General features: G+C 47.6%; 1 protein-coding gene across 1 annotated transcript in view; it reads left to right on the top strand.

The window, feature by feature from the left end:
* DNPH1 (2'-deoxynucleoside 5'-phosphate N-hydrolase 1) overlaps positions 1-4,292 on the top strand; it is a 66,515-nt gene extending 62,223 nt beyond the window's left edge. The window contains exons 3-4 of the mRNA XM_066595430.1: positions 1,657-1,839; positions 4,121-4,292. Coding sequence (XP_066451527.1) covers positions 1,657-1,839; positions 4,121-4,242 — 305 coding nt within the window. The 3' untranslated portion in view covers positions 4,243-4,292. The remainder of the gene's footprint in view (positions 1-1,656; positions 1,840-4,120) is intronic.
* Positions 4,293-11,298: the final 7,006 nt, after the last annotated feature.

Genomic DNA, 11,298 nt, shown 5'->3' on the forward strand with positions numbered 1-11,298 from the left:
AATCAGGTGCTATATATAACGCACTCTGAAGTACTGGCTGGGACAGCGCTGTAGCACTCAGAGAAGATACCCCTCCCCTGTGTCAGCGTTCATGCACATACTGTATGCATCGCAGATGCCGGGGGAATAAGTGAGGATCTTCTCTGAGTTCCGACTGGGATCTCTGAGTAAAATATAGCGCTTGATGACATACTTGATGCCTGGATGGAGATTCAGGGGTGGGGAGGACACAAATACTACTGAGGCCACTATTACTACTGAGACCACTAAAAGGGGTCCTATGTTTACTAGGGCCTTTAAAGGGTGCATTTATACTACTAAAGACACTATTATTACTGGGGCCACTAAAGGAGGCACTATTATTACTGGAGACACTAAAGGGGGCACTATTATTACTGGGGCCATTATTATTACTGGGGTCACTAAAGGAGGCACTATCATTACTGGGACCACTAAAGGGGGCACTATTATTACTGGGGCCTCTAAAGGGGGCACTATTATAACTGGGGCCACTAAAGGGGGCATTATTATTACTGGGGCCACTAAAGGGGGCACTATTTCCTGGGCCACTAAAGGGGCACTATTATTACTGGGGGCATTAAAGGGGGCACTATTATTACTGGGGCCACTAAAGGAGGCACTATTATTACTGGAGACACTAAAGGGGCACTATTATTACTGGGGCCATTATTATTACTGGGGCCACTAAAGGAGGTACTATTATTACTGGGGCCATTATTATTACTGGGGCCACTAAAGAGAGCACTATTATTATTGGGGTCACTAAAGGGGGCACTATTATAACTGGGGCCACTAAAGGAGGCACTATTATTACTGGGGCCACTAAAGGGGGCACTATTTCCTGGGCCACTAAAGGGGGCACTATTATTACTGGGGGCATTAAAGGGGGCACTATTATTACTGGGGCCACTAAAGGAGGCGCTATTATTACTGGGGCCACTAAAGGAGGCGCTATTATTACTGGGGCCACTAGAGGGCCCACTACTATTACTGGGGCCACTAGAGGGTCCACTACTATTACTGGGGCCACTAGAGGGTGCACTACTATTACTGGGACCACTAAAGGGGGCACTATTATTACTGGGGCCACTATTATTACTGGGGCCACTAGAGGGTGCACTATTATTACTGGGGCCACTAGAGGGTGCACTATTATTACTGGGGCCACTAGAGGGTTTACTATTATTACTGGGGCCACTAGAGGGTGCACTATTATTACTGGGGCCACTAGAGGGTGCACTATTATTACTGGGGCCACTAGAGGGTGCACTATTATTACTGGGGCCACTAGAAGGTGCACTATTATTACTGGGGCCACTAGAAGGTGCACTATTATTACTGGGACCACTAGAGGGTGCACTATTATTACTGGGGGCACTAGAGGGGGCACTATTATTACTGGGGGCACTATTATTACTGGGGGCACTAAAGGGGGCACTATTATTACAGGGGGCACTATTCCTACTGGGGCCACAGTAATAACGGAAGTAATAAAAACCCAGAGGTTGTGATAAGCCCCCTTTCACCTTGGCCTCTGTTCTTTGCTGACAAAGGTGGCATCTCTGTGTATCAGGATTCTTGAGGATGATGAGAGGTTTACTTTTTCTTATACCAGATGATTATTTTTGGCTGTAGGTGAAGACGCTCAGGAGTATGGAGATAAGTTCATCCACGACAGAGACGTGACCTGGCTGCAACAGGCTGACGTGGTGGTGGCGGAGGTGACGCAGCCATCACTCGGCGTTGGATATGAGTTGGGACGAGCGGTGGCCATGAACAAAAAGATTTTGTGTCTTTTTCGAGCTTCCAGTGGTCGAGGTGAGGACTTCCCAGATGAACTTTAGTTAACACCCCATTGGCCCCAAAGTTCCTGCTGATCTCAGTGCGGAGTCTGCTGCCTCTGCTGACCTAAGGTGTAGTGTACTGACCCGAGTACCGTGATCACAGACATAGTGGGGACCCCCAGGGTGCCTTCTGCCCTTGCTGTTTTAAGATATAATGCAGTGACCCTTAAGTGCCTACTGCCCCCTGCTGACCTTAGATATAGTGTGGTACTGCCCCCTGCTGGCCTAAGACATGATGTAGTGATCCCTGAGTGCCTAACGCCTCCTGCTGATCTCAGACAAATGCCCCATTTACACGGGACGACTGTCGGCTAAATGATCTGCACGAGCGTGTGACGCCACCGCTAGTTGTTGGCGCTTGTGCAGAGAATTTAGACAGGCAGATCGCTGCTGAGTATCATTCACTTCTTGCGCTGAGCGGGGAGCGTTTAGATGCAGCGAGAAGTGTGCGAACCAGCGATGAAAGTGAGCAACAAATGACAAGTAAACTAATAGTAAACGTTTGCATTTAGACGGAACAATTATCGCACATTTTTGTTCATTTGAATGAATTTTGTGCGATGATCATCCCGTGTAAATGGCCCTATAGTGCAGTGACACCTGAGTGCTTGCTGTCCCTTCCTTATCTTAGACATAACACAGCTACTTCTGTGTGCTCAGCGCACCCTGCTGATCTGAAACATAATGCAGCGATTCCTGAGCGCCTGCCGCTGCTGTCAGACCTAGTGCAGCGACCCCTGCTCGCCTGCCGCTGCTGTCAGACCTAGTGCGGCGACCCCTGCTCGCCTGCCGCTGCTCTCAGACCCAGTGCGGCGACTCCTGCTCGCCTGCCGCTGCTCTCAGACCCAGTGCGGCGACCCCTGCTCGCCTGCCGCTGCTGTCAGACCCAGTGCGGCGACCCCTGCTCGCCTGCCGCTGCTGTCAGACCTAGTGCGGCGACCCCTGAGCGCCTGCCGCTGCTCTCAGACCCAGTGCGGCGACAGCTGCTCGCCTGCCGCTGCTCTCAGACCTAGTGCGGCGACCCCTGCTCGCCTGCCGCTGCTCTCAGACCTAGTGCGGCGACCCCTGCTCGCCTGCCGCTGCTCTCAGACCTAGTGCGGCGACCCCTGCTCGCCTGCCGCTGCTCTCAGACCTAGTGCGGCGACCCCTGCTCGCCTGCCGCTGCTCTCAGACCTAGTGCGGCGACCCCTGCTCGCCTGCCGCTGCTCTCAGACCTAGTGCGGCGACCCCTGCTCGCCTGCCGCTGCTCTCAGACCTAGTGCGGCGACCCCTGCTCGCCTGCCGCTGCTCTCAGACCTAGTGCGGCGACCCCTGCTCGCCTGCCGCTGCTCTCAGACCTAGTGCGGCGACCCCTGCTCGCCTGCCGCTGCTCTCAGACCTAGTGCGGCGACCCCTGCTCGCCTGCCGCTGCTCTCAGACCTAGTGCGGCGACCCCTGCTCGCCTGCCGCTGCTCTCAGACCTAGTGCGGCGACCCCTGCTCGCCTGCCGCTGCTCTCAGACCTAGTGCGGCGACCCCTGCTCGCCTGCCGCTGCTCTCAGACCTAGTGCGGCGACCCCTGCTCGCCTGCCGCTGCTCTCTAGTGCAGCAACCCCTGAGCGCCTGCCGCTGCTCTCAGACCTAGTGCAGCGACCCCTGAGCGCCTGCCGCTGCTCTCAGACCTAGTGCAGCGACCCCTGAGCGCCTGCCGCTGCTCTCAGACCTAGTGCAGCGACCCCTGAGCGCCTGCCGCTGCTCTCAGACCTAGTGCAGCGACCCCTGAGCGCCTGCCGCTGCTCTCAGACCTAGTGCAGCGACCCCTGAGCGCCTGCCGCTGCTCTCAGACCTAGTGCAGCGACCCCTGAGCGCCTGCCGCTGCTCTCAGACCTAGTGCAGTGCCTACTGTCCCCTGCTCACCTTAGACCTAGTGCGGCGACCCCTGCGCGCCTGCCGCTGCTCTCAGACCTAGTGCGGCGACCCCTGCGCGCCTGCCGCTGCTCTCAGACCTAGTGCGGCGACCCCTGCGCGCCTGCCGCTGCTCTCAGACCTAGTGCGGCGACCCCTGCGCGCCTGCCGCTGCTCTCAGACCTAGTGCAGCGACCCCTGAGCGCCTGCCGCTGCTCTCAGACCTAGTGCAGCGACCCCTGAGCGCCTGCCGCTGCTCTCAGACCTAGTGCAGCGCCTACTGTCTCCTGCTCACCTTAGACCTAGTGCAGTGAACACTTGTTGCCTCGTGACACAGACACTGTTGTGTGACATTGCTTCTTTCCCTTGCAGTGCTCTCTGCCATGATTCGAGGGGCTGAGAATGGACGCTCGGTACTGGTCAGAGATTATGAGCCTCAGGATTTGGAGGGACTTCTTCATGAATACTTTACTGTCACCTTCCCCTCATTGTGATGGCGCCTTTCCTTAAATGTGTAATAAACTGCTTATTCCTGCTGCCGTTATATATATGAAGCTGAGGTGTGTGTGTGTGTGTGTGTGTGTGTGGGGGGGGGGTAATTAGGCATTATCTGCTTTATCACGCAGGACTGTGGATTAAGGCCAAACATCCGGCTCCGAGTCCATCATTTTTCTACGCTACAATCCCAACTCCATCTGACTGACTTCCTCACAAACGGCTCACGTGTATAAAGTGGTAACACGATTACTGTAGGGTTATTATATACTAATATTTAATATCTGTATTTTAAAGCTAAAGTCAGCACATTTCTACAAAATCCACCCCAATTTGACTTCTCCTTAGCCCCACTATCATGTGATGGGAGGGTATGGAGAAACAGGGGCGAGGAGGACCATGACATAAACACATAAAGCTAATCCCCAAATCCAACCTATCCCAGCACTTGCAAAAGAGACAACCCTTGCACAAGCTAGTTAGCAGAGCCAGATGACAAACCAGAAATGTCCCAAAAACCCAAACCAAGCCAATGTCTAGTAAAGGGGTGTTGCTGGGGTCTTAAAAGATCAGGGACACAAGCCCGTGGCATATGTTCGGCCCTCATGCACCCCCCTTCCCCAACACCTGCAGCAGGGGAGTCCTTCAGCCCCGTAGGGATGTGAGGCTGTCACATCCAGGGCTTCAAGCTTGTCCGCAATGGGGCCGGCGGGCAAAAATAGAGCATGCTGTGATTTTATTTCTGCAAGCGGAAATCGCAATCGCTGTGAACGCACATCCCCATATTCTATTTTCGTTAATAGATGTGGAATACAGCAGATCGTCCGAGGAGGTGACAATTGCAGATACCACAATCCAAATCCAGTCGCGTGAGACCGGCCTAAGTGGGGTCTTCCTTGGCCTTTGTCCATAGAGCCCGGTTTTGTACGGTTTAAAACAGTGACTCCAGCTCAGCCTAAACTTCTTTGGATGTTGTACATTATTTCTTTCTGACTGTTCCACGAGCAACAAATTTCTTGATGACCTTGTCCAAATTTTCTCATTTGGGGCAGCAGAACGCCCTTCAGAAGCCTCAGAGTTGGACAAGTTTAATTTCGCTAACCCTGTATTTTGGCACTCCACTAATTCACCCTTTTTGATCACAATTAGAAGGTATGCCTATGCACTCAAGTAGGAGGACCAGAATGGTGAATATAGGGTACTCACTCAGGTAGGGTGGGTGTGGGGGGAGGTTACCCTAGATGGAATCAAGGGGGTAAACCTCCACCCCTATTAACCTAGGATAACCCCTCAAACGAATCCACGTCTCCTCACGGGTGAGAGAAATCCTCTTCTTCATTCACAATGCCAAAAGTTATGGGTTAAAATACTGCATGCAAGTGATCACAGAGTGTATTCAACGCGTTTCGGCCAAACGCGGCCTTTTTCAAGCCAGCCCTGCATATTTAATTCACTGAAAAGGACCCACTAGAAAATCTAATTTTTATTATTAAAAAATAACTTTTATTTATCCTATTAAAAATTGACAAACATATATGACAACAAAAATTTTTTAAAAATAATGCCTCCGTTATCAATGCTGTGTTAGCAAAGAATAACAGTAATTTTGATATTTGTTATTTCTTTTGTGGAGGTATAAAAGTGTAATAGGGAACACCCTGAACTTGGTCTGTTACCCAGAGATACAAGGGTCACAGAGTAACCAGTTGGCCCAGATTCGGCCTTGACTGTATTAAGGAATAAACCGAAGGTCTCGTATAATTATTCCACTACTTTGGTGCAGTTTATTATAATTTGTTGAAACTGGTACACACGTAGTTATTCTCAAAAAAACGTGGATATTTAGGAAGATATTGCACTCCTAAGGCGCAATGATTGATATTTTTTTGCAATCGATACGCCTTCTTTTGTTAAAACGATCGACGCGTTTCCTCGGCTCCTAATTATTTAGCCGATTCATCAGGATCAGAGTATCATGTTGTATTATTGTCCACTCAGGGATATATAACTGGGTGTTTACAAGATCGCACGAGAGGCGTGATGCTCAAATTACGATAAAGAGCAGTTAATTTTCCTAGCAATAATAGCCCACTTTGGTTACCAAGTTAGAGGCTACTTTACTGGAAAAAGATGTTTGCTCAGATACAGATATGCGATTGAGTCTATGATGACGTCTGATGAGTTTAGGGCGCAATCATAGAAACATGTAATGCACTGCGGTGCTGTCATGCGTGTTATGTTTGCCGTTAAAGAGGCAATTATAGATGAGTGTATATGTTTCCACCATATAGTGCTGTAAGGTTATTCAAACGCCGAGAATGAGCTGAGGTAGCTGAATGAGCTAGATAACATTGCTCATTGAAAAGTCAGCTAACCACTGTATAGCTCAAATGAAATAATTGAGGCGCTATGAATCAGCTAAGGTAACTGACTGAATGAGCTAGATACTATTGCTCATTAAAGGTCAGCAAACCACTATGTAGCTCATTGCAATTGTTCAAGTGTTATGCATCAGCTGAGGTAGCTGCATGAGCTAGGTGATATTGCTCATTGGGGGTCAGCTCACCACTATATAGCCCATTGAAGTTATTCAAGTGCTATGAAACAGCTGAGGTAGCTGACTGAGCTAGATAACATTGCTCATTGGAAATCAGCTAACCTCCTAAGTTGATTCATGCCTATGCAAACGTTTGGAGTGTTTAGCTTGATGTTGCCCACTCCAAATGTACACACATACACACACACACACAATCGCAGAGCAACCGCTGAGATCTGTGTCTCATGATATTCTGGCAGACCTTAGCTGATTCATAGCGCCTCAATTATTTCATTTGAGCTATACAGTGGTTAGCTGACTTTTCAATGAGCAATGTTATCTAGCTCATTCAGCTACCTCAGCTCATTCTCGGCGTTTGAATAACCTTACAGCACTATATGGTGGAAACATATACACTCATCTATAATTGCCTCTTTAACGGCAAACATAACACGCATGACAGCACCGCAGTGCATTACATGTTTCTATGATTGCGCCCTAAACTCATCAGACGTCATCATAGACTCAATCGCATATCTGTATCTGAGCAAACATCTTTTTCCAGTAAAGTAGCCTCTAACTTGGTAACCAAAGTGGGCTATTATTGCTAGGAAAATTAACTGCTCTTTATCGTAATTTGAGCATCACGCCTCTCGTGCGATCTTGTAAACACCCAGTTATATATCCCTGAGTGGACAATAATACAACATGATACTCTGATCCTGATGAATCGGCTAAATAATTAGGAGCCGAGGAAACGCGTCGATCGTTTTAACAAAAGAAGGCGTATCGATTGCAAAAAAATATCAATCATTGCGCCTTAGGAGTGCAATATCTTCCTAAATATCCACGTTTTTTTGTGAATAACTACGTGTGTACCAGTTTCAACAAATTATAATAAACTGCACCAAAGTAGTGGAATAATTATACGAGACCTTCGGTTTATTCCTTAATACAGTCAAGGCCGAATCTGGGCCAACTGGTTACTCTGTGACCCTTGTATCCCTGGGTAACAGACCAAGTTCAGGGTGTTCCCTATTACACTTTTATACCTCCACAAAAGAAATAACAAATATCAAAATTACTGTTATTCTTTGCTAACACAGCATTGATAACGGAGGCATTATTTTTAAAAAATTTTTGTTGTCATATATGTTTGTCAATTTTTAATAGGATAAATAAAAGTTATTTTTTAATAATAAAAATTAGATTTTCTAGTGGGTCCTTTTCAGTGAATTAATCTATACAATACTAGAACCCTACTGTCTCAGTGAATAGCCCTGCATATTTGGTCTATGTACGGAGAAGCTTGCTCTGCCCAAGAAACAGACATTGCCCTGTTGGAGTGGGCTGTAAGCCCCTCAGGCGGCTGGCTTGTTAACCCCTTAGTGACGAAGTTGTTTTTTTTTTCTATTTTCCTCCCCCTTAAAAAAAAAATCGTAACTCCTCTATCCATCGATCTAGCTGTATGAGGGCTTGTTTTTTGTTGGACGCGTTGTATTTTTCATTGGTACTATTTAATGTACTGAAAAACGTAAAAAAAATTCTGAGTGGAGAAAAAGGCAAAAAACCCCCGATATTCTGCCATCTTTTAGTGCGTCTTACGAAGGTGCACAAACTGCAACAAAAATGACATGGTAACTTTATTCTATGAGTCAGTGCGATTGCTACGATACCAAATTTATATAGTGTTTTTGTGTTTGTTTTTTTTTGCTGTTACTTGTATTTTTTTTAAATTTATTTTCTGTCTCTATCTTCTGCGCACAGTAACTTTTGTATTTTTCCATCCACATAGTTGTGCGATGGCTCATTTTGTGCGGTATGTCCTGTGGTTTCTGTTGGTACTTTTGAATACATACGCCTTTTTGATCACTTTTTATTACATTTTTTTCTTGGAGACAAGGTGACCAAAAAAGTGCAATTATGTTTTTTTTTTAGATGACCTTTACCGTGCGCAGTAAATAATGCATTACTTTGGTAGATGGAACTTTTACAGATGCATCGATACCAAATATGTATTTTTGTTTTATTTAGATTTTTTTTTATTGCAAATATGGCAAGGGTTTTTTACTTTTATCACTTTTTTTTAAATAATTAGTAAAACTTTATTGTTCTTATTTTTATATTTTCTTTTAGTCCTCTTAGGGGACCGCAACATGCGATGCTTTGATCTTTCCTGCAGTATGATGTAATCCTATGGCATTATATCATGCTGCTATCTGATAGGCAGCCTATCAGGCCACCACACGGGGATGGCTTGATAGGCAGTCTGCCAAGACAGCCCTGAGGCCTTTCAGCAGGTACCCGGCTGCCATGCTACCCGCACATCTCCCTGCGATCTCTCTCTCTCTCCACCCACACCCCCACCCCACCCGAGCCTGCTCGGACGAGAATGCAGTTACTCGAGAAGAGCGATGCTCGCTCGAATAACTCCCTTATCCGAGCATGCTCGCTCATCTCTCTTAAATACCTAATCAATACAGGCTCCATAGGTTAAACGGAGGCCCCGACCGTGCCTAAAGAACCCCGTTCAAGTTCCGAGGAGGAACCAGATTAGCAACTCTAGGTTTTAGTCTATATGCCGCTTTAAAAACCTGGCGACTCAACTCACCTCTGATAACTTAGTTTTGTAAAGGAAACCACTAAGTGCTGCTAGCTGTATCCGAGAGTACAAGGCGAAGGCCTCCGATCCAATCCTTCTTGTAAAAACTCCAAGATTATCACTGAATCTGGCAATGAAATCATTCAAATGCCTGTTCTCACACCAGGGGAAAAAAAAGTTCTTCCAGACTTTTAAAGAAATTTGTATCCATTGTATCCTCCTACTAGTCAGCAACATATCCGCCACTTCACTGAAGATAAAAACCCCTTGAGTGGATTTTTCTTCAGCACCGCTGCACGATGCAACCCTGCCACACCTTATTGCCTTAAGGGCCCTTGCGTCAGATCTTTGTGGGGTGGACGCAGTATGGGATCGCTGCTGCTTAGACACCTTAGTAGGGAGAACCAATTGCTTTTGGGCAAAAAACCCGTACTACAAAAATGACTGCATTTTGCGTACCTGAATCTTTTGCAACACCCTGAGGATTAAGGAACTGGAGGAAAGGCATAAACCAATTCCTGTCCCCAATGTTGACCTAGCGCATCTATACCCCTTGGATGATCTCTGGAGTTGAGGGGTAAATATGTTTTTCCGATTTCTTTTTATTTATTTTTTGGGGGGGGAGGGGGGAGGGGGGGGGGGGGCGCTAACAGATCTATCTGAGGAAGCCCCCACCTGCATACTTTATCCTGGAAGGCCTCTTGTGAAAGTGACCGCTCTCCCGCATCCAAACGTTGGCGACTGAGGAGGTCCACTGTCACATTTTGAACACCCCTGAAGTGGGTCACCGATATAGACTAAACGTGATGTTCCACCCAGCGAAAAATCCTCTGAACTAAGCCACAGGGATCCCTTGATGCCGAACATGTGGCACACTGTGCCCTTGTCCGATAAAAGCTTAAAATGTTTCCCTTTGATTAAACTATGGAATTTTTGCTGGGTTTTCCAGATTGCCAACAGTTCTATAAAATCTGACGATTGTTCCCCAATTTCCAGAGATCAGGCCCCTGGCAGCATGCACCATCTACTTGGGCCCTCTAATCCTGAGCGCTGGCATCTGTCGTGATCAGAACCACTGGGTTCGAGAACCAGTCTACGCCCCCGGCTAAGTTGGTCTCGGACAACCAGCAGCGGAGTGAACTTTTCATTGGGCTTGTTATTACTGTCTTTGTCCCACACGGACAGCACAAACCTTTGGAGCGTTCTTGAATGGTGTTGGGCCCACACCACAGGAAAATAGCTGCCAGTTTCCCTGAGAGTCGCATGGCCGTCCTGATGATACAAACTCTTTCCTTAGGATGAGATCCTGTCTCCATACTACGGGGAGAAATGACCGCTGCCGTAATAAATCCAGTATGATGCCTAGGAACTCTTCCTGCTGACTGGGTTCTGTGTCCGACTTCCCCAATTTATTAACCAGCCTAGACGCTGTAGCAGTTGGATGGTAATAGTGACATGGGATAATAGTAGATCCCTGTTGTCAGCTACCGTGAGCATGGGGTCTAAATAAGGGATGATTGTAATAAGCAGGAATAAGAACCCCTCTTTTGCTGATCCCAAACTACCGGTATTATTGTACTGAGCTGTATTAAGTCCCTGACTCCCTGCGGTAGAAGGGACATCTGAGAAGGAGTGCCTGCAGTGGTCCAAAAAAAACCTGTGGGGGTTGAGACATCCACTCTATATGGTATCGTTCGCTTACAATTCTTGAGATCCAAGCATTTTCCGCACAACAGGGCCCCATTTTTCGAAATGCCTGTAACCTCACATCCACCGGGATGACGTCATTACCCACGCCCCTGGAAATCCGAATAACTGGCGATGGAGAAAATGTTTTCCCCCCCCTTATCTCCTTTCAGCTAACTCCAGCACCCAGATTTACCTTTGCCCCCATAGCTCTCCTGTTACTTTGGGCCT

The sequence above is a fragment of the Eleutherodactylus coqui genome, chromosome 3, assembly GCF_035609145.1.
Source record: "Eleutherodactylus coqui strain aEleCoq1 chromosome 3, aEleCoq1.hap1, whole genome shotgun sequence".
NCBI classification, from domain to species: domain Eukaryota; kingdom Metazoa; phylum Chordata; class Amphibia; order Anura; family Eleutherodactylidae; genus Eleutherodactylus; species Eleutherodactylus coqui.